The sequence below is a fragment of the Brachionichthys hirsutus genome, chromosome 20 (genome assembly GCF_040956055.1).
Source record: "Brachionichthys hirsutus isolate HB-005 chromosome 20, CSIRO-AGI_Bhir_v1, whole genome shotgun sequence".
NCBI classification, from domain to species: domain Eukaryota; kingdom Metazoa; phylum Chordata; class Actinopteri; order Lophiiformes; family Brachionichthyidae; genus Brachionichthys; species Brachionichthys hirsutus.
Window position 1 is genome coordinate 4661318 of NC_090916.1, and position 22213 is coordinate 4683530.

Sequence of the window (22213 nt, forward strand, 5' to 3'; positions counted from 1 at the left end):
TGTCCGCTAAGTCTAAGCTGTGTGTCCGCGATATGTCTGAGGCAATGCTCACTGCCCCGCTTGCTCTCCCTCAGCAAAGCCCATTGTTTTTTAACTCTCCATCCTTCCTGCAGAAAAACTCCCTGTTTTTATCAGCTTTGAAGGAGAAAGAGAAGCTTTGGAAGAAGAAGGAAACATTTAACAGAAATTAGCAGAAGGAAGAGACAGGGGCCTGTGGCTGTGCCTCTCATGAGGACGTGTGTGTGTGTGTGAGAAGTATTGATTCTAGCAGATGAACTAGCAGTTAGCCTTGGTCTGGAGTTTATGAAGATTGGCCTTCCCTCCACCTTCCTCTATTTCATTCATTCTGTGTCGTTCTTCTTACTCTCACTCCTAACCCCATAGCTCCTTGGGTACCCCATCCACCCCCCCCCCCCCCCCCCGACTCGCCTCCCTCTGCCAGCTTACAAACACTCAGTTCATTCCTGTCTGTCGGCTCGGCGTCTTGCCTGCTCACTCAAGCCTGCCGCCAAAGACTGAGAGGACCTGAGTCACGCATGAGGCAGCCTGCCAACCCGTGTGTGTGCGTGTAGGTGTGTGTGTGTGTGTTTTGGATCACTGGTATCTTTATCCAGCAGTTGTGTGTGCGTGTGTGTTTGTGCGTACATGTCTAAGCGTAGGGATCAGGTGACGAATAACAGGGACAAGGGCAGGATATACTTAAAGTATCTTGTTAATCATGCAGGGTCTCCTGCACTTGTGTGTGCATACGAGACCACGTAGGAACAAACACGTATTGATTCTTTTCCCATTGATTTTGAGCTGCTCTCATACCGCGGCTAAAGATGGCATGTTTGTCGCTTGAGTCTTGGTGATAAAGTTACTCTTAAAGATGCTCTTTCATTTATGTTACAGAGAACAAACTTCTATGTGCCATTTTGTTTGCCTTCCTTATTTGCTCATCCAAGGCCGGCCGCATTCAAAAGAACAGGCTTTTATCTGTGGCTGATTGTTTGTGTTGGATTTCACAGGTTCTGAAAATGAAAAAAAAAAAAATCTTATTATTATTGTTGTGATTGAATGTATTATGTATTGGATTGGAATGTATTGGATTCGTTTTTGCCTTTATTTACTGGTGATGACCTTACCTGATTGCATCCTTTCTCTCGTCTTTTTCCTTCACTTTCTCCATCCTCCTCCCGGTCCATGGTCTTCTAGGTGTAGCAGAAGTAATAGTTCTGGTGGGAGGGCGTCAGGCGATCGGGATGAACCAGCGCTCCTTGACGGCAGTCACTTGTTTTAACCCCCAGAACAGTAAGTGGTACCCTCTGGCCAGCCTGCCCTTTTACGACCGAGAGTTCTTCAGCGTCATCTCCGCGGGAGACAACATCTACCTGTCAGGTGAGCCAAATGCACTGGCCAGATTGTAGCTTTCCTTTTGCAGCCATCTGTGGAGTTCTCTCAAGATGAATTGGATGGTCTACCAACTCATCCGGCTCCAGCATGAAGTGTGAGAAATACTTCAGCACCTTTTTTTTTTTGATTTATTGATTGGCATTTGTACATCTGGTGGGCCTGCATTGATTCGTTATTCAGTGCCATCGTAAAGCCAGGTTCAATTTGTGTAATATGTTGAACTAAATACCTGCAAAACCAATGTCATAAATGTTAACTTAACATGGAGATTATTTAGACTCTGATCATTAGAATAAAAATCCTCCCACATCCTGCCTTGACATGAAAAAGTTTTTTTCTATTTCTGCTAGCTGTTCTGTTAGAGGAGAATTATTGAGGCCTTAAAATAACATGAACAGTTTTAATAGAAGTGAGCCATAGAATCTCTGACCTTTCGCTGGAAATAACCTCCATCATTATGAGCCCTGACAAAGGTCTCCATGCGTGACGTTAATGGGCTCTTCATGGGGACGGCTTTACTCTAATTACTGGCGACGCATTCAGGGTGTACCCCCACCCCCCTCTCGCCCATATCAAGCTGGTATAGTCTCTAGCAAATCCCGTGACCCGCAAAGCGGAAAAACAGAAGATACTGGATGGATGGATGATTTTATGATGGATCAGTCCTGCAAAGTGACTCTTACATTCTGCTCTTGACCTTTTCTTTCAGAGGACTCATTTTTGTATAGAATGTTTATTCTACTTTATTTACTTACTGTGGCCGCCCCCTTCCATGTCTGGCTTTACAATCGCTGAAGTGTTCTGCAGTTTATTTATTTTATTTTGTTCCATAGTGGCACACTGTGCACTCTGTGGCTCCACAATGAGACACCTTTAAGTTGCTCCTACAGAGGTAGACTGAATTTCTCCCTCCACGGTCCATTTGTGTAAGAATCCTGCATGCTACTCAGACCTTGACATTGCACTGTGGAAATGCAGAAGGATTTGTCCTGCGTGTACCTTTCCTCTCCCTCTTTTCATATAAATGTAAATTTGTGCCCGGGTGTTGGAACAGGTCTGCAGGTTGCAACTGGGAGTTAGACAGCCAGTGAAGAAATCAGAGGTGTTTTAGCCAGCCAATCAACAGACTCCGGTCTGTAACCTTCCAGCAGGGTCATTGAGCCGTGGCTGGAGTTGCACAAGAAGCACGCAGTTGATTTGAAGAGAGCCGAGGTCAATACAATAGCAGAACCAACTTTTAGTGTTAAGACTGTCCACCTTGCTCACCAATGCTGTATTTTACAATAATGAAAAAAAAAATCATATTAAGGTGAGAAACATTCAGTGCTGAATAGAAAATAGAAAGAAAAACATGTTTAAATGGAAACTCAGCTCCCTCTTGATGCAAAGTTTGAACTCCCTGATTTAGTAGCAGCTGAAGGGTTTTTATAGGCCTCTTTGTGTTTGCTCTGCTGAGGAGCAGTGATGAACTGCATGGTCTTTATATGTAATGTTACTTAGCTCTTAATGTTTGCGAGGATGACTCCAGAAAAAGTCATGTATTTGCTTATGTGAGTTTTAGAGCTTCACCATAATGTAATTGTTAACAGTTAGGGAGCCCTAAATTTCAACTCTGTAATGTGTTCCGTCTGTCTGACGTCACATTTAGTTTCTGTAACTCAAAAAGGGTTTTCAATAACCGAATGCTGAGCTGGGTTTTTAATATTTTTATTCCCCAACAAAGAGGTAATATGGGGTTAAATCACTGCACAAAATCCAGTTGATATTTCACACATGAGGGCATTTCATTTTGAATTCTTCAGAATTTTTATGTTCACATTCAGAGTACTACAACTCAGTTTGTTGTTTTGGAACTCAAACAGCGTTCCTGAAATGTGCGAGAACTTTCATGGTTCACTTGAAGGTTCCTGATAACCCGTCGTGCCCACTCAAGGATCCCTTACCTGTGTGTGTCTTTCAGGCGGCACAGAGTCTGGTGTGACGGTGGCAGACGTATGGTGCTACATGTCCCTATTGGACAATTGGAATCTGGTGTCCAGGATGACAGTGGCTCGCTGCAGACACAACAGCTTAGTCTACGATGGCAAGCTCTACACCATCGGAGGGTTGGGAGTGTCTGGGAACCTGGACCATGTGGAGAGGTAAGAATCTCACGGAATCACCGACGTCCTGCCTCCAAACAGATTCAGCTTCTCTGCTTCCCTCATGTTTAGCCCTAACCCTGATTTCATGACCGTCTCAGCAAGCATGTGCAGGTGATTCTGCAAGAACAAACAAATGTTCACTCCACAAGATGACTTTCCCGCCATACAGGACTAGTCCGAGGTAAGGAATAGGGCAGACTTCACGCATCCTGGCCAGAACCTCTTCAAACACTTTCCCTGGGGTTGGCATTACAGAGCCTTTCAACTAAAGCCACCCGAGACAGGGACAGCTTCTTTTCACAGGTTGTCACGCTGATAAACGGATCAATAGTCACGGACTGCAACTTTCTAACATACCTATCTAACTTTCTAACTGTGTAATAACTCCCATGCATATTTATATTAATGCCAGTACGTCGGCCATCTCATTGCACTACTGTATTTCTAAAGTGCACCATTTACTGCGCTTAATTAGTACATTAGGACATTTTTTACCTTTGTTCCATATTTTGTTATCTTAAAATGTCACCTTGTGCATCGAGAGCACGTTAAACCAGAGTAAAAATCCCTGTTCGTGTTTTCTGTGAAAGCAAAAGCTGCAGAGTGAATGAATCTGAACCCGGCTATATTAAATGACACAGATGTGAGTGGTGTGTGATGGGACAGAGTGATGAGAGGGGGCCTACTTTCAGAAACCAGAGTGGTGGCGCACTGTGTCCGATTCCATCCACTTCAGCATCAACACATCGCCGGCACTTCATTCAAAGGTCACCCACCGTGGTCCGTTCAGCCTTCCTGTTTTTCATATCATTAGTTTTAAAACAGACGTGGAATAATTTAGTCAGTTATCAAAGACAAATAGTCATCGTTGGGATTGAACAATAATCTTTTCCTATTGCTTGACTTTTATGATACCCCTCTTTTTCCTTCTAACCTGGGTTGAGGATTGTGTTTCAGCAGAGTGAGGACACCCCCCCCCCCCCCCCCCTGCATGGCAGAGCGAGATTAACCAAAGCAATCAAAAGAACATTACTGAGTATATTATGGAAGGCCGCTGCCGCTCATTACCGAGCAGCTCAATTGATCTCCGAAGCTGTTTGCAATACACAACAGTCCTCCAAATGAAACAGCCTAATTTGATATTTCCCCATAATGCTGCCGTACAGTGTCGTTATGACAGGGGGTAGATGGAATATTTGCCCCATAATGGAAATGCATTTGATTCCTCTGTCTCTGAGCTGCTTAATTTGAGCGCTGCAGGTGCATCTAGGGCATTCGCAGCTCCAAAGAAATCAGCGTCTCGTCGTCTGATGTGCTTCTGTGCGTTTCCCTCTGTGTGCCCTTGTGTGCTTTTTTTGTGCAGCCATAAAGAGTTTTTCAATGCCCTTAGTAACTGGACGGCAATTATCAGCGCTGTAAAACTTTAACCTACTTTGCCTCGCTCCAAGAACTGCCAGAGGCCAACTCGGCTTGATGCTGCTGCCCTAGCGCTCCTCTCTTAAAGGCTTCAATAGCTAGGAATAAATAACCCACAAACAAAACAGAATAGTTGACTTTTAACAGTTCAGAAGAAAAATGAATGGTCCTATGGCAAATCATTTTCAATATAAGTTCAGGGTCGTTGATGCTGACCTTACCATTTAAAAGCAGGTCCCTCAAGCTGTTTGAGGAAATTGTCGTAGGTGTTTGCGTTCTTGTTTCTAGGCAACCAAGGGTTTTATTTTTGTCCTTTTTCAGAGTTGAGTTAACATTGAGTTGTTGTCTGCCATAGGATCATATCTGCCGGTCTTTGGTGAGCAGCGATCCGCTTATGCAAGAGTTGGTCAGCCTACAATCAGTCAGTGGCATGTGTGCTGAGGCTTCCGTCATACCGAGGCAAATGCTTCATGTCCGCCTGTAAAACGCTGACGGATACTCTCTCTGCAATGGAGACTGCTCTTTTAGGGAAGTAGCTCCTTCAACTCGGACTCTGCTGCAGAGTGATTTGGTTCTCGGGCAACTGGTCAGTGTTTCCAAAAAATAGAGTGAAAGAATTGGGAATCAGCCTGTAGCCGCTTTTAAAGCTCTGGCTTCCTGATGTACATCATGACCTGAGGTCTTATTTTGTATGCTCATGGTGTGATTAGAAAGTGTTTTACACTAATGATGTCTTAAACCTTGATTATTGTGTGGCCGCCTGTCTTGGGCAGTTCATGTTTGAAATTTAGTAAAAAAAAAAAAAAAAACTATGAAAAAAATCATTGGAATTATAGTGAGTCATTTTTTTTTGTTCATGTTTTAGTTTGTTATTTAGGGTTTAAATTTCTGTTAGTTGCAGCCTACCTGTTGAGCAAAAGGGGCTGACCTGTTGCATCTGTCATTTGCTTTTTACATCATTATGTACATTCATCAAATGACCTGCAGTTTGAGCTGAACATGTGTTCAATGTAAAAAAAAAAAATAGCCCTGTAAATAGTGATATAATCACTTCAAAAATACTTGACTCTCACATTTAAGTTGAAAGGAGAAAATTTGTCACATTGCATTTTCAGAATCAGCAATACTATAAACGTGGAGACAGGTTAGACATTCAGATATCAGTCTTTATGCCTGGAAGGAGGGCATTCATCTTTTCTGTGGTGACTCTGTGATGAAAAACTATTACGATGGTTTTTTTGCATAGTTTACAATAAACGTTTTGTGAGGGATTTACTGCTATTAACAGAGATATACCTCGAGCATATCATTCATTAGGACTGAACGATAACAGTCAACAATCATGCATTACCTATTAAGTTTAATTTATTTCTGCCATGAAAGCAACGATGGAAGCAGGTCATACTAAATTGTGTCTGTTCACAACCTGGTGACCTGAGCCAACACAAAATGTTCGTTTTAGGATGACAACTTTGCTCAAACGGACAAAAAAAAAAACGGTTACCGAATACATAAATCAGCAGTGCGTAAACATTTTTCCCATTTGAAACTAAATCTGAAGATAAACTGGTTGCAGCTGGACTTGATGCATGCAGACCTGATTCCTATCAGCCCTGTTCAAATAAATCAACCCTCCAATAGACTTTCAGTTGCTTGAATTTGGATAGCAGATGTCTCCATCAGCACACGATGACAAAATCAAAAGAGGACGAAGGTGATGTAATAGTTACAAAGCTGTTTCTGTGACTCCACACTGAGACACACACACACACACTACAAAAGGTGAACCCACCCAGAAGTGGCCCAAGAGCCCAGTGAAACTTCAATCAGGAAGTCACAAAAGATTCAAAGAAACAACTCTCTCTCTCTCTCTCTCTCTCTCTCTCTCTCTCTCTCTCTCTCTCTCTCTTTTGCCTGAATCAAGGTCAGTGTGTATGGCTCCATTTTTTCAAAAGGCCCTGGGAAAAATATGTTGTCCGTGGGAGAGTGGTGAGGTGAACGCTACTGCTCACCCTGAAGAGCATCCAGCTTGGTCTGAAATTTGCCACAAGCCACTTTCAAGACCCTCACAGCTTTTGAGCGGGTTTTCTATGGACTAATGAGTAAAAACGTTTTACTGTGTGGAAGACAGGGGTCCCATTACACCTGGTAAAAATCAAACACAACGTTCCACACACTAAAAAAAATAACACTATTGTCAAGCATGGAGGAGGCAGTATAATGTTGTGGGGATTTGCTGCTTCAGGGCCAGACTGACTTAGCATAATTGAGGTAAACTTGAAATCTGCTCTCGAAGAATGTCAGTTTATTATTCTGAGTTGATGCTCAAGCACAACTTGGACACGCAGCAACACAATGATCCTGTGCATAACAGTAAGTCCGCATCTTAATGGCTCAAAAGGAGCTAAATTAAAGTCCCGGAGTCCAAGCCTGAATCCCATTGACATGCTGTATCTGCTCTAAAGCAGTTCTCCCAAGACAAGAGGGCCAAAGCCCCCACAGAGTCGTTGCTTCTAACGGCGGCACAACTAGCTGTTGTATCCGGCATGTATAAGATGATATGTGAATAGATTAGTAGAAAGTGAAACAGAAACCAATCCATTTGATACTGTTGAATCCGCAGTTTGTCACAATACATGCACAATTTAACTCCTATTATTACTTTATTGTGTAAAAAAAGAATCCATCAGTGTTCGGAACATTTGTGAGTGAGGCCTTTTGAGGCTTTTATTTTGTGCACAAAGAAGGAACTACTTTCTTTTGCTTAAATTGAAAAGCTCTTCTCCGACCTTAAACGTTCACACACATGCAGTAAATTCCAAAGCGGTCCTGATCATCGAGATGGCATTGCGGCCTTTTCTGAAACCATTTGTCTGCTTTGATAAATGAGCCCCCATAAACTGCTGATTCTGTATTTCCTGGCTAACCACCAGATTTGGCAGGTATGGCTCTGCTGGGCCTAAACTCTCAAGATGGTTGAGCTTCTAGCAGAGAGGCGGCCGGGTCACAGCGGGACTGAAACATGGCCGGCGGAGATAAGGGTACCATTACTCTCGCCTTTTTTTTTTTATCGCCTTTGCAGAACGTGGAAGTACTGCCAAGTCTGAAGTTGCAGTTGTACAATAAAGCTAATAACATTCAGAAATCATTAGTCAGTGCTCGTGAATGGCTTCTGCGTTTGATGTGCAGCTGGATGTTGACGCTTGTATATGAAGACTGGGGAATGACATGAAAAGATGCGACAGCCAGAGCCGATTTACGCCGACTGATTGATGCGGAACTTGTTCACGCGCGCGTCCCATCTTTCCCCTGTGTCCCAGAATTTTTTTGCGTGTTGGAATGTTCATCGTTCCTTGAGTACGTGCACATGTGCACGCACGCCTCTGTTTATTAGTCAGTTTGCACATCAGCCGGCCTCAGCCGGGCTTTCCCACCTTCCGGCTCGGGCTCTCGACTCCCCCGGCTCCTCATTTGCAGTCCTTCCTGCCTGCCCTTACTTCCACCATCTCTCCCTCCATCTCACTGAGGGTTTCACGCTCCTAACCGTGAAATTCACCCACATTCACAATTATGTCTTCAATCAGAGCCACCTCAAAGCTGGAAGGATGCAGCTTTTCTTTGGTAACGGCAGGAGGTCCAAATCGGCACTCTGAGGACCGAGCAGGCTTACTCCTGTCTGCGTTTTCAGCACTAATGACTGACAGATTTTTGGGGGGGATGGGAGCAAGTCAAGTTCAGAAGGCTTTTAACTGGCAATCAGGTACCCTGGGCCTGCTTGCTCCTCAGCATGTTGATCCTTTGGCAAAACAATATGATTGCGGATATTGAATAATTCATGGGTGTCTAATGATGTGTCAATCACAGATGGTTTTGGTTTATTTATCGCGGCACCATGCACAGGTTTGGGCGTCCTTCAAGCTCTGTTGCAAGTTAATATTGCATGAAAACTGTTAGCAACATGACATTGAGTGCGGCAACCGGATTTTCTCCTCAGGGATGTTGTTCTGTTTGGCTAACAAGTCTGGAGGAGAGAGAAGAGCAATTTGGGAATTTCATGTTCTCCGTCTACTTTGTGGCTTTTCAAAGCAAAATTAAAAAGGCAAAATGCATAAACGTGTGCCTCTGAAATCGATGGAGAGGCTCATTTGCTGTTTTTCAGGTTTATTAACTGGCACATTCGTCATTGTACAGTTCATGCTTCAGTATTCGCCCATGTCTAGTTGTGACTTTCACGGTTGTCTATTTTCTCGTCCCTGTGAAGCAACTTGAGCTCCTCTCTACTGTTCATTTCTGCTCTGGCTCAACCAATATCTTTATTTTACTCTTAACGCAAGCCCCCACCATCTATTCGTTGAGCTCTACTTTTTCCATTAAGTGATGTTATGAGCAGCACAATGGGCCCCATCTCAGGAATGTGGGCTCAGCCTGATGCTGAGGGGTGGATCATAATGTCTCAAAGACCTTGCTGAGAAGCTTTCAATGGCTCCCGGGAAATTTCATCAACTCAACCATGACCAAGAAGATACGGCGAGATGGAAATTCCAGCGGGAGATTTCATCATGCCTCATGCTGCACACAGTTGAAGTCTTCTGTGGGCTGCTCTGTGAGCTGACAAGTCCTTAAGTACTTGATGTCCGCCGGGCAGGGGGGGGGGGGGGTTGCACACTGGGTTACCAGTCACCCAGAAAAAGGTCTCCTTCAGTGGGACGCCAGGGATAGGAGAGACCCCATGTTGCACTCAGAGGCGGCGGCGACAGCTACCCTTTGAGCTGTGTTGATGTATGGTTTGCTCTCCTCTCCTTTTGTCTGCAGGCAAAGTGAAACTGTCATGCAGCCAGAAAAAGAATATCTCAGCCAGTATAAACCATTAAAACCCAGTCTGCTCACCTGTAATGCCATCCAGCATCCTGCCTGAATGCAGATGCTTTTTTGAGGCAGCTCTCCCACATAATGCAACACACCGACGTGGAGATTGTCCGTTTCACCCCATGCCCGACGGTACCGTCTTTTTGAGGTGGTGGGAATATGATCAGCAGAGAGAGATGACGTTAATAACAATGGGGCACCCTGTTGCTCTGCACAGCCGAGGGAGGGAATAACTGCAAAGAGGAGCAGGCCAAGAAGAGTTTAGCGTTGCAGAGCCGACGGCACGAGATGAGAGAAGTTGTGCATGGAGCAAACCCCAGGTGGGGCCGTTACGCTGGAACCCCCGGGCTTATCTTAAGACGCTCCCTCCTGCTTCGCCTCAGACGTAATGTATCGATGAGCTCAGCATGTCTGTGTGTGTTACGGTGTCGATCTGTTTTAAACCACTAGGTTAGGGCATCGCCTGGGGCTGCTTTTGGAGGGGGCGGGAGTGCAGCCGTCCCCGGTAGATTTGTATCGGGGCACTGTGTTCAGGGACAACAGGCTCCCACAGCCCCCTGCTGTTATGTTTGCCCCCTGCAGAGCTAATCCCCCTGCTCCTCAGGATTAACCAACTTCAGAGCGCCAGCCCCTACTGCGCTGTCAAGGCACCGGTTCACTCCTCACCCCTACCCCCAGTACCCCAACCACCACAATCCATCCCCGGCGCTCGCACTCGCAGACACACTCATTACCCCTCTGAAATGTCAGTGTCGATTTTCAGCTCTCGTACCTCTTTCTCCACGTCTCTCGCTGCCCTGCTTACTCATGCGCTTCTGCATGCACATTAATGACCGTGTCACGACTCACCATTTCTCACCAGCACATTAGGAAAAATCTATGAGCCAACTCTTGGATTGTGTTTGAGTTGCTAATCCATCACGCTGAACCAGGGCTACTTGTTTTATTTTGCACCATAGAATTTAGGATTGAGTCGTCCTCTAATTAGAGCTAATTCTGACGCAATTAATTATTATCTGAAGTCCATCCCCTTTGCCTCCTCAACGCTTGAAGATTTTTTTGTTTTCCACTGACAGCTTACCCCACTGCGCCACCATGAAACTTTGTGGTAGCTGTAGCCCTCGATAAGATGCAAAATAATGACGCAATTTATCAGTTCAGATGTTCAGCAAAAATGTACCTGATGATCTTTTTGCTGGTATCCATTTGTTCATATAAAACATGCGTTTTTAACTTTAAAAATTAAACATGCTTTGTCTGGATGTACATGCTTAATCATTCCCAGCTCCACTGAGGAGGAGGAGGAATTGCTTCCATGGCATTCAGGGATTTTTGAGGCTCAACGGCCGAATGAGGCCCAAATCGGATGACTCATCTCATCTCTCATATTCCTCCCCCCCCCACCGCTATCCTCCCCCTTGTTTCCTGTTTTAAACAAAACCTCCATCCTGCCCTGCACTTTCTGTCCTTCTGCTCCCTCTGTCTCTCTGCTGTGCTGATGAGGTGCCTCAGAGATGATTTGTGCATGTGGGACCTGCGAGACGGGTGATCTGCCCGACATGCTCACGCAAAGACGGCGTGTCCTCTTCATCGTTATCTAATGGGTTGCTGAGGTCTCGGTGACATGTTGGTAGGGAAGGCATGCATGCGAGCGTGCGTTGCAGAGAAGCCATAAGACGGTGTCTTGGGAGGCTGCAGGTGAGGAGTAGCACGAGCTGCACAGGCCTCCACTTGATGGGCTGGCACTTTGGACACTTTCCAGCCTTTGCCAACAGACAGGTCATTTTTCTGCTGCCTTCTTTCTGCCACTGCACAGTTTTTCTCTCCTCTTTTCTCTGATCTGCCTTTAATATCAAAGACATGGAGACGCAACAAAAATATGTCCCCCCCCTCTTTTCTTTCATGTTAGGCCGCTCACCTGGTTGTACATGCAGTCAATCAGGTTGCGGCGGGAAAGATGCTGGCCAATTATCAGTGGCTAGGACGTGACGGATGCTGCCAAGATGGTTGGCAGTCGCTTTGCCATCCATCTAAAGGAGGCGACAGCTGACCTTTAGAAATCAGAGTGCTGGCAAACTGTTGAAATATCCGGACACGGCTCCTCTTTGGCACGCAGGATGGTTTCATAACCAGAGGTATATGTGTGTGTGTGTGTGTTTGGTGTTTCAAATGAATATGACGATCTCTTATGAAAGCATCCCATTAAGTGGAGCCAACAGTTACATGCCTTGATGAAGTCCCTGCTTTTATTTTTTTACCCTTCCAATCTTCTCTTCAGTAATTGATGCTGTTTCTTTCTACATTTATTGTGTAGTAGCTGATTTATGCACCACATCTGCCGTCTAAACACAACCCCAAGGTTATCAAATGTAATGAGAAATGATCTTAGGCACAGCGCTTTGGAGGAGGATGTCAGTCAGGCGGCCTCATCTCTATTTCTTGTAAATAGCAAACGCGCTACTAACATGGTTAAATAGTAAATATATATATTGTGCTAAACACACTTCTTGAACACCAGCACGGTAGCGTTCTTGTGTCTAGCATAGATCAGCCAGCAGACAATCCTGAAGCTTCAGCTGCAGGTATAGTGATGCACAGGTCCACCAATAAGCCACGCGGTCCTGTGGGAGAAAGATTGGGGCAGCTTTCAGTCAAAGTGAATCACTGCTGTGAGAGGACATAAAAAGAGGCAGCTCATGCTAAATGAATGATTACTTACTTCACTGATATGCAGAAGTCCATTCAGGACAGCGAGTCTGTTTGTTTATCTGCATCTTCCCACGACTGTGTGCTGCAGAGAAAGTCAAACCAGAGCAGCAGGATCAGGACCCTGGAGAGCGCCGCGCTGCTCAGCCTCGTCCCAGGCCTGACAACAGCGTGGATGCTATGCCATAAGATGGCCGTTCGTGGGCCGTGTTGGGTTCAGGTGCTTGATTAACGTAGATTTTTATTCAGGTTATGAGGGCTGTGAGTATTAAAATTCCCTGACCCCAGTAGCATTACTCCATAGGGTTTTCATTTTAAAGAGCCGCTCACTTTAGCGCTGTGCCGACGCCCCCTCAGCGCTGCCCTACATGGCCGCCATCAGCACAGGGGCTCACTTTGGTAATGAAGTAGGTTCTCACCCCCCCCCCCCCCCCCCCCCCATCTCCTGTCTGCTTTTGAAGAGAGCCGAGTAGTAATTGGTGTACGACCTACAGCACCAGCAGCACTCGTGTCCCCTGTCCTACGTGACGTTCCCATCCAATTAAATCCACATCTACACACACACACACACACACACCCGGCGCACAAAAGGAGCACACACTGTCGTCATGGCTCTCTTCCTGATAGTCTTTCAAGGTGCCTTTTTAAGTTTACGCAGTTGTTGGATAAGCATATGTGTGGTTTATCTCCATACAGCGGAGTACTCGGGCAGATTGCGTATTCACACATGGAGGACGCGGGCTTCTGCCCCGAATGAGTTCATTGACGGGGATTATGGGTAAATCCGTGTGGCCAGTGAATGGATTGCCCTCTGTCTCTCAAGGATTAGCTGAAGGTGACAGGTCTGTGTCCATCTGTGTTTGTATGTGCCGCCAAAGTCTCGTGTGTATGTCTGTGAGTGTGTACACTTATGTCTGTGTTATTAGCCAGAAATGTGTTGTAATCCATCAAAGTTAATGAGATGTGTGTGTGTGTGTGTGTGTGTGTGTGTGCGCGCGCGCGCACGCTCTCCTACTGCGATGGCTGCAGAGCGTGTTTTGTGTGTGTCTCTTGGCTGACCTTGACTTTAACTGCGCTCCGAGGCCGTCCAAACGGAGAGCAAGACCCCATCAGATCCCCAGATGTCTTGTACACAATATGCCGGATGTGCGCATCATGAAAAAGTGATGAGTAAAACGGCTCCACCCTCAGAGGAGAGATCATCGGTCGTGAGGAATTGTGTCAAAGGTTAAAGCAGTGGTGCCCATCGTGGGGGTTAGGACCCTCAGGAGACCCACAGTTACGTCTGACAGGTCACAGGATGATTTTAAAGGGTAACATGTCAGGGATTTTACCCCTGGCAGTCGTTACACACACATAAGAGGGGATTTTAGTTTTCATCACTAAGTGAAATCAGGTTGGATGTGTACACCCGACAAACAAAAATTTGCGTTAGATCAGCTTAATGGGTTATTATCCCACGCTACCGACAAAGTGAGCGGGGGGGGGGGGGGTACAGGAATATGCTCCATCTGTCTGCCGTGTTTTCATTTCCACAACAGAACTGATTTGAAAAGCTTCCTGCACACAGAATGTCCCGAAGTGGAGCCTTTTACTCTTCAGGAAGTTTTATCAGCTTTCATTTTTTAAATTTGCATAGTTATAAATTGAAGTGAGGCTCGTTATGCAACTCAAAAACTATTTGCACATCTATCATTCACTGGGGAGGAGCAATTTGATCTTCAGGGGAATTTTAAGTTTCATATTTTTCCCTTTTTTTTGGGAGTTAATAAGCATCCTTTAATTGCTTTGTTCTGTCTTTCTTCAATAACATGCCTGCATGGCAGAGGATCCTGAGTATTTTATTCTTGTTGCTTGCTTACTAGGTTATATAGAGTACATGTATTTTTACCCACCTAATAGACTGAAGAAGTGGGATGTACATGCATCAAACGGCCTTAACTTGATCTGTGCAGTTCTCTCACAGTGTCACAGTGACCTCTTGTTTCATCGCATTTGATTCAGAGTTCGGCAGATATTTCACATTGTTGAAGCCTTTATTAGCTAAAACATTCATAAAGTTTTAATGGCTCGTCTCAATTTATTAAGTCAGTTTGAAACTTGGAAGGATAGGAACGCTGATGTCTTTTCAAATGCTCTCATTTTCAAGTTTTCAGCGTGGATGCTGACGCTAACAGAAGCTGAGCCCTCGTCATTTATGTGTTAAAATGAAGAGCAACTGCTGTCATTGTCCTCTTTACAGTTTCCAAGATGAAGCTACAGACACAGCGACTCATATAGGATGCAAATAGCCAAATATTTACATATCTCAGCCATGCTTAGCCCTTCCTGTACGAGGTGAGGCTCAGCGGATTTCACCGCCAGACATTGATTCGCAACCTCAGAGAGCGAACGCAGGTACAAGCAGCTGTCACACGCAGAGAAAATCACCACGAGAGTCAGAGGGGCACGAAAACAAGTTCAAATTAGTCATCACAAAGCTGCTGTTTCTGTTTTCATCAATAACAATTTATGTAAAGCTGATGTTTGGGAAATAAAGTGTAGCTCTTGTATTTGTACAGCATCGGAACAGTATTCAAAATTTCAGATTCAATCAAATCAAACATCCATATTATTATTTTAAAACTAAAATTACTCTTTTTATTATTCTAAATATTCGAGATTCAAAGATGGATTTTTTTTTCCCTCCTAAGATGTACATGTTTCTGCCAGACGAGCCCCCCAGAAGAACGACACGTATTCTGTGGTTTCACTTTTGTCCTTGCACTCACTATGCAGCAGTATTTATTTGTGCACTCTCAGTGCAAACTGTATTAAAAAGTGAGCCTGAGAGGAAGCGTGCCGATGGGGCTTTAGAGATGTGTGCTTCCTGTGAAGCAGCGTTGGTATCCAGCAGACAGGGGTGTGATGGCGGACGTGTGGTCACAGACCTCGCAGTTTGTGTGATGTGCGCCGACACACAGATGGCAGCTGACACAACAGAGATAGCTTGGCCTCTCCCTCTCTCAGTTCTCCCCTGCAGGATAGACGTTCTCTCTCTCTCTCTCTCTCCTGCTCGCCTCCACGTACTTCTTTCATTTATTGCCTGATTTGATAAACATTCAAACTATTGTATGTCCGTTTTTTTTTTTTTTTTTCTGTCAACCTCATCCAGACAATATTTTCCTCATGCATTTTAGATTTTCTCACACCTTACTGCTAATGTACATTCTTGGCAAATGTGAAACACGATAATGTAAGCAAATTATGCCTGTATTTGTGTGCAAATTGCCTCGAATGCCCTCCAGGCCGGCGCTGATTCACTCAGCAGCCCTGTTTTCCTCAAGCCAAATCACAACCTCTCAGTTCATTACTTCTGACAGGAAACAGAGGCCTATGAGGGATTGATGCATTCGCATATGCACTCGCTCTCTTCTTGTGGCTGTTTGAAAGGCTGCGTGGAAATGAATAAAATGTATGTCAAACATGGAGCTGCATGCAAACAAATGGGTGTGTTGAGGTCTTCTGATTTAATTGCATTTGGCACCATGAAAATTCAGTGATTATTTGAACATTACAAAAAGACAGTGAGTGGTTTTGTAATTCCTGATTGAAAAAGGAAACTTAATAAAATTGTAATAATGAATGTATGGCCTAAATACTACAATCAGATATTTGACTGTTTCTTTTGAAACCACCGTCCCCGCTGACTCACGCAGCTGTGCTGATCAGTCTGCGTCCTGGAGGATGCGTGTGTGTGTGTGTGTGCGTGTGTGTGCAACAGGGATGCGAAACGGATCCACGAAGATTGTGTTTATGCAGGTGTGATTGATAGCTGCTGCTTTGCGGGGATTCTTGTGATTTTCTAACTTTAAAGACATTACTTCTTATTCAACTGAATCTCCAGCATCAACTCCTCTCAGCAGGCGAGTAAGATCTGTTCTTCTTCTTGCACTCTATTGCACGCACGCGTTTTTTAAATGTTGCAGCGCTGTTGGTCTGGACCCTTGTGGTGTAAATATAGGCGACAAGTTTTGTGAGGTGTTTTTTTTTTTTTAACTGTTTATTCATCATCTCATCATCTGGGTGTTTGGCTTTTAACAGCGAGTGTGGGTTGCACCTCGACTGCTGTCTGACAGTCAGTCTTTGCGTTCCATTCCTGCGTGATTGTAACAGCGGCATTTAGCTCGTTTTAATGGATTTTTTTGCTATGACATTCTGACATATGCTAAAGGTTGTACGCCACAGTGAACAGATACGCGTCACCCTCCGAGGAGTCGCCTGCGTAAGGCAGTTTGTCGTCACCACGTGCTTGCTCATTGGAGGAAGTGTTGGATTCTGTGAGTTATTTCAGGCAGACAATTCGCTGTTCGCTGCTACAAACAAACAGACAGACAAACACGTGGATGTGACACACTTCATCCTCCCCAAATATCAATGCACTGTCCCAGTTTGGCGGTCTTATTAAGGAGCATCACTCCCTATGTCTGGCAATACCGCTTTCAGCCCCGTTGGCGCCAGCATCAGCCTATATTAAAGGCCGCCATTGGGAAATTGAGGAGGTTTTCTTATCATGGGAATATATCTGCAGGCCTGGAGGAGGTCAGAGTCTTGACGCCACAATCCAAATAATTCAGCTGCTCTTATAAATATTATAACTTGGGAGTGTTCTGACTGAAATAAAGTAATGCGTAACAATCAAGGAGGAGGCGTGGCAAATCCATCCGCCTTTATTCAGATGCGACGGAGCATTTAGCGTTATTATTATGAGCATGATGGGGTTTTTTATGCCGACGGGTCAGTGGAGAACGCAGACCCGGGAGACATTAGCGTGGGCTGCTGTTACGCATGGCTGACATTGAATCATAATTCTCCTTTGTTGACCGGTCAGTCACAGCAGCAAGCACGCCGCTACAAGCGTTCGTGTTTCGTGTAGGTCTGTCTTTTTCCACGTTTCTTTGTCTCCTCTTCTGTCCTTCTTTCCTTCCTCCTTTCCTTTCCTTCGTCCTTTCATTCTGTGCATTTGGCTTTGTGTATAAACACTTACAGTGCAGACTGTTGATGGATAAAACTCATACAGTCTCATAGTGGCAATCAAAAAGCTGTCTGTGTGATGGAGAGCTTCAGAGGTTGCTGGGTTTTTTATGTAATGAGCATTATGCTTTTTTTCTCCATCTCTCTCCTTCCTGCATCTCTTCTGTCTTGGAGATATAATCGAACCATATACACCCACTCTTAGACTCTTCCTTGGTGCCGGTGCTAATGTCACGGCTCATATTGAGTGCTTGATAGTGATTCTCAAGTGTGATTAATTCAATTTGAGTTGTGTCCTCTGAGACTTTGACATGCCGAGACTCTCCTGACCTACATGTGTCCCTCGCTGACACACCCCGTGACCCTTTAGACTCTGATCTTGTCCAGTGTTTACAATAATGGCCCTTGAGACCTGCTTTTTGAGCTACTTCTAACATTTGAGTTTTCATGTTATGAGTGTTGCAGGTCATTTTTCGGCTTATTGCCCACATGTAAACAGTCAGTTCATGAGATATCTGTTTTAAAGTTTACTTTGGAGACTCTTCACTTGTTTACATGTCACAGCATAGTTATTATTCCAACATATTAAGGAACAGATCCATTAAGAATGTGGTACGGAGTGCAAATGGGTCACAATTTTCATGCCACAGTTAAAACTGGTTGGCAGGGAGTAATTGTTGGAAAGCAGGATAAATTCAAATATACAAATATTTAGGACTGGTGGGGAGAAACAAGAGGAACGAGTAACAATAATACTGATTCCATTCTGGATCTGATCCAGATTAAATTCGGTGGTAAGATAGAGGTCTCCACCTTACATGACTGTGTCAAATTCCATAAACATCGATCAACAATCATCCGAGATATTGAGGAACACATTTTGAAGCTCCGTTGCCTGCAACGTTAACAAACATTTCAAAGTGATCCAGAATCCAAGGTCTCTTCTGGATCATCACCAAAAGTTAATCATCTCTTCCTTGTAATATTCCCAGCATTTCATCCAGATCCATCCAGAACTTTTTGAGTTATCTTGCTAACAGACAGACAGACAGACGCCGGTGATTACATAACCTTCGGCGGAGGGAAAAAAAACCAACCACCTTATGTGCTTAATTCATGCAGATATAAAGCGCTTCAACAAACTCACAACATCGTAACAGCTGGTGCAACACATCTGACCTCTTTCAAATCGATGCAAACATCCTCCAAAGAAAGAGAAAAATGTACGCACACACACACACACACACACACACACATATATATCGCACGTCTAAACCTGGTCAGTGTTTATATGAAGGTGAAAGTGTTGGAGATCGACTATTTTTCTTTCTTTTCCTTCCACAGTTTCACGAGTTTCCGTTGTGACACTGAGCAGCAACTTCATTGTTTGTCCTTGGGGCACCATAGTAAGCCTAGTGTGTCAATAAAGTTTGCCAGCAAAGAACAGAGCAGTAATAAATTCATACCCAGACCTCTGATTGGCTCCCCTGTTTGTACAAGTTCAGATTATATTGCTGTCCTTTGGTGTGGAATGCTCGGCACAAGTCTTTGTGTGGATGGAGATCGTTTTCATACACGTGCTCTGAAAACTGTGAGCAAATCAAAACAGGCCATTCAAACAAAAATGAACTAAAATAGCGGCTCCCCAACGTTTTAATCCCTCACACAGTTTGAACATTTGATTATGGAACGTGTATTAAATAGCCAGCTGTGTTCTTGTTCTCTTTCGTAGCTGGTCGTATGTGATTAAAGGCAAGACACTAAAACACACCATAGAAAAGGACGTGGGACATGTGATCACTTCAAGCGTCACCTTTTGGTCAGCTTTAACGTAAAACAGTTTTTGTGTGGGGAAAAAAGACTCGCAGCAAATCTCAACCTCCTGGTAAAGTCATAAAAGCCGTAAAAGCAGCAAGAGATTACGCTGCTATTACTTCCATTCCAGTTTTATAGTCCTAATCTCTTCTCATAATGATCAGCTGTTTGCTGCGGCCATGTTGGGCCTTTTTGCCTACGCAATCAGCTTCACTCAGCAGTCTCTGCCCCCCCCCCCCCCCCCCCCCCGGATGTGGTCTGAGGAGTAATTACATCTGTGACAGAACGAGACATCCCAGCAGGTTCTGTTATTCCACCTGATGCTGGTGAGTGTCGATGTTTAAACGGTGCTAATTGGCGCTCTTGTGCGTGTTTCTCGTGCACCGCGCGTCTTCTTCTTCATCACTTTCTCAGCCATGCCAGTCGAGTTCGACCCCTACCATCTTCAGCTGACGGCCAGACCGCGATCACGCCACCCAAGAAGGAACCCCCCCCCCCCCCCCCCGATCTCGTCTCCTTCGGTATCCGACGGCCTTTTCACAGAAAGGCGGATGCGAGCTACGCTTAGATTTAAATTTAGCTCTGTTTCAAATGCCATGGGCGTGGCAGCTGTGAAGCATCAGAGTGAATGCACCTGTCTGTATCTGAGGGGTCTGTTGGATGAGGGCGTGAAAGGGAAGTCAAAGAAGCAGACGCCTGTGTGCCTGCTGAAATTAGCCAGTGACGGAACGTCACATCCGTCGTCGTGTGAGCGGTAGAACGTTCCTCAAGCGTTTGACGAGGAAGGTTCATTGGCTGCAGTCTCTTTCATATAAATGGTGCCTCAAAGCGAAACGTGATCAGGAAATGTGTGTTACTCCAAGATCCACGATGTGTTTGCGGCTCTTTGATGAGGCCAGCTCCAGCTGGAACGCTGGCGGCGCCGGGGGGCTTTGATCAGCGGCCCGTGGATACGGGATTACCCTGCTAACACTCCACGCTAACGGCGCCACGGGGGCCGAAAAGTACACTCGCAAATATGTCTAAAGACTCACACTTAACATAAATGTACGAATTACACTCCCGGCTGTTTTCCCCGTTTGAGCTTGTTTGGTTCTGTTGACTTTTTCCTACTTGTTGTCTTTCCTGCTAAGCAAAGAAAGGTCCAAAGCGCCGCGCTTGACACGCAGCCCAACTCCGGAGACTAATGGCTCGTAGCTCCCGACATATGTTGCTTTGTGTAATTGCTTTAATTGCTGTCATTGTACATAATTGTTGGTCTTTTTCATCTTCCCTGGTGGTGCCGGCATTCTGCTAATTATGTCTGTCAGCACCCGCAGCCAGAACGACCATTTCACATAGAATTCCGAGCAGAGCAGCGGGAACTTTAACATCCGACTCTTCCTGCGTCCTGCTGGTTTGTGTGTGCGTGTGCGGATATAAATGACTCGCTGCAGAGTAGCAGAGCAGCTCATGAATCATTAAGAGATTCTGTAAGTAGTTTAGGAACTCAAAGACGTGTTTAATAGAAGTGAATTTGCTCATCTCTAACAACCGGCCCTCGACCCGCATCTCCCGCCGCTTCCTTTGCCTTTTTGATGTTTCATTTTCACTCGTCCACGCTTCTCCCGTTTTCTGTCCCAGATATGACACCATCACCAACCAGTGGGAGACGGTCTCGCCTCTTCCCAAGCCGGTCCATTCCGCTGCAGCCAATGTGTGCGGAGGGAAGGTGTACGTCTTCGGAGGCGTGAATGAGGCCGGCCGCTCGGCAGGCGTCCTCCAGACCTACGTACCGCAGAGCAACACCTGGAGCTTTATTGAGTCTCCCATGATAGGTAAGACGGGTGGACAGCAGATTTTATCACACACAGTTTTCAGGCATGGATTTTTATTTTGTTTTTTCCACACAGAGAAGGTTGCGCTGCCTCTTTGGGGACATACCATTGTCGGCATCGTTTTTTTTTGTACCATGTCTGCACAATGGCTTCACCTGTGAAACCGTATTTATGTACCAGGCTGTGGTTTTAAACTCCCAGATGTGTGGTTGCTCTTTTCTCCAAATGCCTTGACATTTTCCACTTACAAACACAAACCACCTCCTCACCAGCGGAACCATTTAGAGACGGGAAATGTCCGTAATGTGACACCATAACTGGAAAAGGCTCATATCGCAACGAAATCTGTAACCATTTTATGTGTCTATTTATTTATTTATTTTTCATATCTAGTCATTGATATCTTGCTGTTTCGCTAGAGAGAACCTCGATTTTGGTTGCCCGGTTGCCTAGCGACAGTGTTCTCACCGTTCTGCCCACTTGAACACCTTCCATATCATGCGCTCGACATCTCTTGTTGAAGCCATAAATTCCTGTTTGCCATTTGAAGGCAAAAAAAAAGAAAAGATATTTTAATAATTGCGAATGGAGCATGAGGATGATTCTTTTGTGGATGCTGTGTGTTTCTTTTGTATGACCTAAACAGGAAATGGCCTTTGTTTATTTAGGTGTGGGCATTACATTATGACAAAATAATCCATTTTAGCCTCTGTGGCGTTTGAACAATGCGTCTTCTTTGCCTGTGGGAGAACAAATCCAGATCAGGATGTCCTGTAGTTCCTCTCAGGTAAGACACGAACAACCTGAACTTAAAACATGTAAATGAGAGGAAGCCTTTAATCTTTAACACAAGATCTTAATCCACAATAGCTTATTATAATATTATTATTGTTATTATTATTATTACTACTAGATAAAAAATACACATCAACTCTGATTCACTTTTACTTTTCATGGTTGGTGTATAAAGATACCAAGAACAATTTAGAACATTTTGGTGATGATCCAGATCACCACGTGGACAGTTTAAATCTAATTAGG

At 44.8% G+C, this 22213-nt stretch overlaps 1 protein-coding gene across 1 annotated transcript in view; it reads left to right on the forward strand.

Annotated features, from left to right (window-relative positions):
* LOC137909156 (kelch-like protein 29) overlaps positions 1 to 22213 on the forward strand; it is a 115891-nt gene that overhangs the window by 84258 nt on the left and 9420 nt on the right. Inside the window, exons 9-11 of the mRNA XM_068753585.1 lie at positions 1198 to 1380; positions 3356 to 3536; positions 20979 to 21172. Of these exons, the coding sequence (XP_068609686.1) occupies positions 1198 to 1380; positions 3356 to 3536; positions 20979 to 21172 (558 nt within the window). The remainder of the gene's footprint in view (positions 1 to 1197; positions 1381 to 3355; positions 3537 to 20978; positions 21173 to 22213) is intronic.